Raw genomic sequence first — 5,278 nt, 5'->3', positions numbered from 1 at the left:
CCAGCTTCCCCATTGCCCCTCTATATCTCCCAGTGCCCAGCCTTGGACACACCCTGGCCAGAGCCAGCTGTTTGCAGACCTGAGCCGAGAGGAGCTGACAGCTGTGATGCACTTTCTGACCCAGCGACTGGGGCCAGGGCTGGTGGATGCGGCCCAGGCCCGGCCCTCGGACAACTGTGTCTTCTCAGTGGAGCTACAGCTGCCTCCCAAGGCTGCAGCCCTGGCTCACCTGGACAGGGGGGGCCCCCCACCTGCCCGGGAGGCACTGGCCATCGTCTTCTTTGGCAGGCAACCCCAGCCCAATGTGAGTGAGCTGGTGGTGGGGCCACTGCCTCACCCTTCCTACATGCGGGACGTGACCGTGGAGCGTCATGGAGGCCCCCTGCCCTATCACCGACGCCCCGTGCTGTTCCGAGAGTACCTGGACATAGACCAGATGATCTTCGACAGAGAGCTGCCCCAGGCTTCTGGGCTTCTCCACCACTGTTGCTTCTACAAGCGCCGGGGACGGAACCTGGTGACAATGACCACGGCTCCCCGTGGTCTGCAATCAGGGGACCGGGCCACCTGGTTTGGCCTCTACTACAACATCTCAGGGGCTGGGTTCTTCCTGCACCCCGTGGGCTTGGAGCTGCTAGTGAACCACAAGGCCCTGGACCCTGCCCGTTGGACCATCCAGAAGGTGTTCTATCAAGGCCGCTACTACGACAGCCTGGCCCAGCTGGAGGCCCAGTTTGAGGCCGGCCTTGTGAATGTGGTGCTGATCCCAGACAATGGCACAGGTGGGTCCTGGTCCCTGAAGTCCCCTGTGCCCCCGGGTCCAGCTCCCCCTCTGCAGTTCCATCCCCAGGGCCCCCGCTTCAGTGTCCAGGGAAGTCGAGTGGCCTCCTCACTATGGACTTTCTCCTTTGGCCTTGGAGCATTCAGCGGCCCAAGGATCTTTGACGTTCGCTTCCAGGGAGAAAGACTAGTTTATGAGATCAGCCTCCAAGAAGCCTTGGCCGTCTATGGTGGAAATTCCCCAGCAGCAATGATGACCCGCTATGTGGATGGAGGCTTTGGCATGGGCAAGTACACCACGCCCCTGACCCGTGGGGTGGACTGCCCCTACCTGGCCACCTACGTGGACTGGCACTTCATTTTGGAGTCCCAGGCCCCCAAGACAATACGTGATGCCTTTTGTGTATTTGAACACAACCAGGGCCTCCCCCTGCGGCGGCACCACTCAGATCTCTACTCCCACTACTTTGGGGGCCTTGCAGAAACAGTGCTGGTCGTCAGATCTGTGTCCACCTTGCTCAACTATGACTATGTGTGGGATATGGTCTTCCACCCCAGTGGGGCCATAGAAACCCGATTCTATGCCACGGGCTACATCAGCTCAGCATTCCTCTTTGGTGCTACCGGGAAGTACGGGAACCAAGTTGCAGAGCACACCCTGGGCACGGTCCATACCCACAGCGCCCACTTCAAGGTGGATCTGGATGTAGGAGGTAAAACATTTTGGTGGGGAGAAGGCTTCTGGAAGAAGGGCTGAAAAGTTGTTTCCATTTGCTTTGGGTTTTGTGTAGAGTATCCCATAAAGGAAGATGTGAATTTTTGTGCTTCCCTTTTTGCTAGATGGGAGAGAGTTGGCAGCTGAGTTTTATTTGGATCTTAGCTCACTGGCTGGGTGCAAAGCTGCAGCCTTCCTCCACGTGACCTCATCAGAAGATCTTGGGAAATGGCCAAGCTCAGGAAGGAGGCAGGATCTGGGCTAACAGGGTCCCCATTGCCCTCTTCCCTCCCTTGTACTTATATGGGCTCCGCTGCTGGGAACAGCCTTCTGTTTGTCAGCTCATTTCTGTGTCTGGCCTGTGGTGCTGGTGTGTTGGAGGATCTCTTTGCATTCTACCAAGTCCCTGGCGTGTGCAGGTCTGTCATTCCAGGTTGTACATTTCCTTTGGAGGTGGACCCTCCTCCTCCCTGATTTTCCTTCTTTCTCTGGTCACAATTCACAATCCATGTGAGGGTCACATGGAGCCTGTAGAGCATTCTGGATAGATCCTGGAGTCTGGTCACAGAGAGCCAAGGCTACATGATGGCTTGAAGTCTTCATCTTTGTCTTTTCACTGTCCTTCCCCACATTGAGTCAGTCACCAGGTGTGTGTTTGTTTTTTTTTTTCTTTCTATTCTGCACCTGCAGTATCTCGCTGGATCACACTGCCATGCCCTGCAGGTGCCAGCCCTCTTTCTGCTGTTTCCGCTCTTGTTGCTCTCAGATCCAAGAGCCATTCTGCACCCAGAGGGCCTCCCATCCACACCAGCCTGCCTTTTACTCAGCTCTCACATTCCTCATCACCTGTGGGATCCTGTCCGCAGAAGCCCCTCCAAACTCTTTCTTTCACAGTGCAGCTCCAACCTGCCTTGCCGTGCTCTGCACAGCTATACCCACATACTCCATGTCCGTGGACATGCACTTCACATGTTACAGTCAGGCATCCTCTTGTTTGCTTATGCTTTGTCTCTGCTTAGAATGTCCTTCCATGTCATCTCTTCTGGTAATATCCTTTAAGGCCAGGCTGAAAAGTTGCCCGGAAGGGCCCCCTTTTCCTGCCTGCAAGTGTATTCCTGTGGCCCGGAAGCTGCCTAGGCCATGCTCCTCCCACAGGACAGGCCAGTCAGTGGTTTGCCTGTCTGCGTGGAAAGCGAGAGGGTAAGGATGATGTTCATTCCTCTCTATCCCCAGGGGCGAGCACAGTCCTCTCTGCTAATGAATGTTGAAAGAATGAATGAGTGAAATGGAATGAAATCCCTGATGAAATATTTTAATTTATAGGTCCACAGCTTTGGCTGAAGGATTGGAGGTATCTTGGGGAGAGGGAAGAAAAGCAGGGGCACACTCAGTTCTGGGCTGCTCTTTGGCCCCCAGTCTGAAGCCAGGTGGAGGCAGAGTCCAGAGGGGCCAGGGTGGTTGCATGACAGGCCCTCCCCCATCCCACCCTGAGCAGGACTGGAGAACTGGGTCTGGGCCGAGGATATGGTCTTTGTCCCCATGGCTGTGCCCTGGAGCCCTGAGCACCAGCTGCAGAGGCTGCAGGTGACCCGGAAGCTGCTGGAGACAGAGGAGCAGGCCGCCTTCCTTGTGGGAGGCACCACCCCTCGCTACATGTACCTGGCCAGCAACCACAGCAACAAGTGGGGCCACCCGCGGGGCTACCGCATCCAGATGCTCAGCTTTGCTGGAGAGCCGCTGCCCCAAAACAGCTCCATGGCGAGAGGCTTCAGCTGGGAGAGGTGAGTGGTGGGCAGTCAGAGAGGAGGGGGGCAGTGAGAGTGGGAAAGGAGTGTTGGCGGACACTCAGCTCACCCTGTATGTGAGGGGAGAGATCTCTCAGGAAGATTTTTCTTTTCTTTTCTTTTCTTTTTTGAGATGGAGTCTTGCTCTGTCCCCCAGGCTGGAGTGCCGTGGCGCCATCTCACTGCATCTTCCACCTCCCAGTTTCAAGCGATTCTCCTGCCTCAGCCTCCCCAGTAGCTGGGATTATAGGCATACGTCACCACACCTGGCTAATTTTTGTGTTTTTAGTAGAGACAGGGTTTCACCATGTTGGCCAGGCTGGTCTCGAACTCCTGACCTCGTTCGTGATCCACCCGCCTTGGCCTCCCAAAGTGTGATTGCAGGCATGAGCTGCCACGCCTGGCCAAAGGTTTTTCTAGTTACCCGAAGAAACCATGATGGGCACATTTTCCCCTTGGAGGCTAAAGCCCAGGAGTGAGAACTCTCTTCTCTTTTGGATGGGAGAGGGGTTGTGCTGTGAAATGGCTGGGGATAAACAGGAGGACTTGACCCCCCTTAGGGTGTCGTCGGGGATTCTGTAGCGCCGAGTCAGTTGTGTCAATGCAGTTGGGGAAGCTGAGCTCTGAGCACTCAGTTCCCTTTCGTCACAATCAGGCAGCAGGATGGGGTCAATGGCCATGGAGGCCTGACCAGTGCCTCCCTAGGTACCAGCTGGCCGTGACCCAGCGGAAGGAGGAGGAGCCCAGTAGCAGCAGCGTTTTCAATCAGAATGACCCTTGGGCCCCCACTGTGGATTTCAGTGACTTCATCAACAACGAGACCATTGCTGGAAAGGTCAGCTGGCCGGGGCAGAGGGCACAGGATGAGCCTTACTTTCTCTTGGGAGGGTCCCTGAAAACCACCTGCACTTCTCAGGGGTGGTGCTGATTCCTGCCTTCTGCACTTCAGTAGGTCTGATCACTATCCTTTGAGGGAACCTTTCTGAGCTGGGTGTCTATTCAGACGCTGAGTGAGACCCTGGGCCTGTCCTTGAGATCTTAGAGCCCTCTTAGTTCCAGTTTCATGGACTGAGTCCTTTCTAGGCTCCAGAACTCAGGAGGGATGGAAGTTACCAACGAAAATGACATCTCCTGTATCTGAAGCTTCTCCCATTCCTGACTTGAATTTCACAGTGTTGGCCTAGTTCTGCTTCCCAAGCGCTGGTTCTCACTCCTCCACCCTTCTTCCCTCGGTTGTGGGGAACTCTTGGAGAGTTAGGAGAAGAGGAGCTGAAGTAGCCTGTGGGTGTCACCCTCTGGGGGTAGGTAGGCAGTGGGCGATATGATGGGAAATGTCGGAGATGGAGGCTGCAAGCCAGGGACAGGGAGGCAGGCGTTCCTAATATGAAATGGACTACTTATGCTTTGACTTCTATCCAGTAGGAAAAAATGTTTAAAGACTCACGATGCTTGGGCTGGTGAGCTGAATCCCTACCAGGGCATGTCCTCAGCAAAGCCAGACCTCGTGACCCTCTTTCTTCTCCCCTGCTAGGACTTGGTGGCCTGGGTGACAGCTGGTTTTCTGCACATCCCACATGCAGAGGACATTCCTAACACGGTGACTGTGGGGAACGGCGTGGGCTTCTTCCTCCGACCCTACAACTTCTTTGACGAAGACCCCTCCTTCTACTCTGCCGACTCCATCCACTTCCGAGGGGACCAGGATGCTGGGGCCTGTGAGGTCAACCCCCTGGCTTGCCTGCCCCAGGCTGCTGCCTGTGCCCCCGACCTCCCTGCCTTCTCCCACGGGGGCTTCTCTCACAACTAGGCGGTCCCTGGGATGGGGCATGTGGCCAAGGGCTCCAGGGCCAGGGTGTGAGGGACGGGGAGCAGCTGGGCACTGGGCCGGCAGCCTGGTTCCCTCTTCCCTGCGCCAGGACCCTCTTTCTTCCACTGCCCTGCCTCGCATCCCCTCTATGCCAGGAGCCTCCTGACCCTGTGATGCCTGACACAGGGGACA

The 5,278-nt window shown here is 56.1% G+C and overlaps 1 protein-coding gene across 4 annotated transcripts; it reads left to right on the top strand.

The window, feature by feature from the left end:
* Window positions 1-6: 6 nt before the first annotated feature.
* AOC3 (amine oxidase, copper containing 3) lies at window positions 7-5,278 on the top strand. 4 transcript variants are annotated; one of them, XM_025374323.1, is made up of 4 exons: window positions 7-1,493; window positions 2,991-3,276; window positions 3,985-4,114; window positions 4,811-5,278. In XM_025374323.1, exons 1-4 carry the CDS (start codon window positions 107-109, stop codon window positions 5,084-5,086), a joined length of 2,079 nt encoding a protein of 692 aa, XP_025230108.1. In that variant the 5' UTR covers window positions 7-106; the 3' UTR covers window positions 5,087-5,278. The 4 variants fall into 4 exon arrangements, with proteins under 4 accessions (XP_025230108.1, XP_025230109.1, XP_025230110.1 ...); XM_025374325.1 differs by lacking the exon at window positions 7-1,493 and adding an exon at window positions 1,799-1,914; XM_025374326.1 differs by lacking the exon at window positions 7-1,493 and adding an exon at window positions 2,618-2,695 and having other exon boundaries at window positions 2,819-3,276.

The sequence above is a fragment of the Theropithecus gelada genome, unplaced genomic scaffold (genome assembly GCF_003255815.1).
Source record: "Theropithecus gelada isolate Dixy unplaced genomic scaffold, Tgel_1.0 HiC_scaffold_2756, whole genome shotgun sequence".
Lineage (NCBI taxonomy): Eukaryota > Metazoa > Chordata > Mammalia > Primates > Cercopithecidae > Theropithecus > Theropithecus gelada.
This window is presented reverse-complemented; position numbering and strand designations above follow the sequence as displayed.

Bases quoted from the DNA above. Each gene is read 5' to 3' on its own strand.
- AOC3 (XM_025374323.1), top strand. From the start codon at position 107: ATGCACTTTCTGACCCAGCGACTGGGGCCAGGGCTGGTGGATGCGGCC. The intron at 1,494-2,990 runs GTAAAACATTTT...CACCCTGAGCAG, and splicing joins GGTGGATCTGGATGTAGGAG to GACTGGAGAACTGGGTCTGG. The intron at 4,115-4,810 runs GTCAGCTGGCCG...CTCCCCTGCTAG, and splicing joins ACGAGACCATTGCTGGAAAG to GACTTGGTGGCCTGGGTGAC.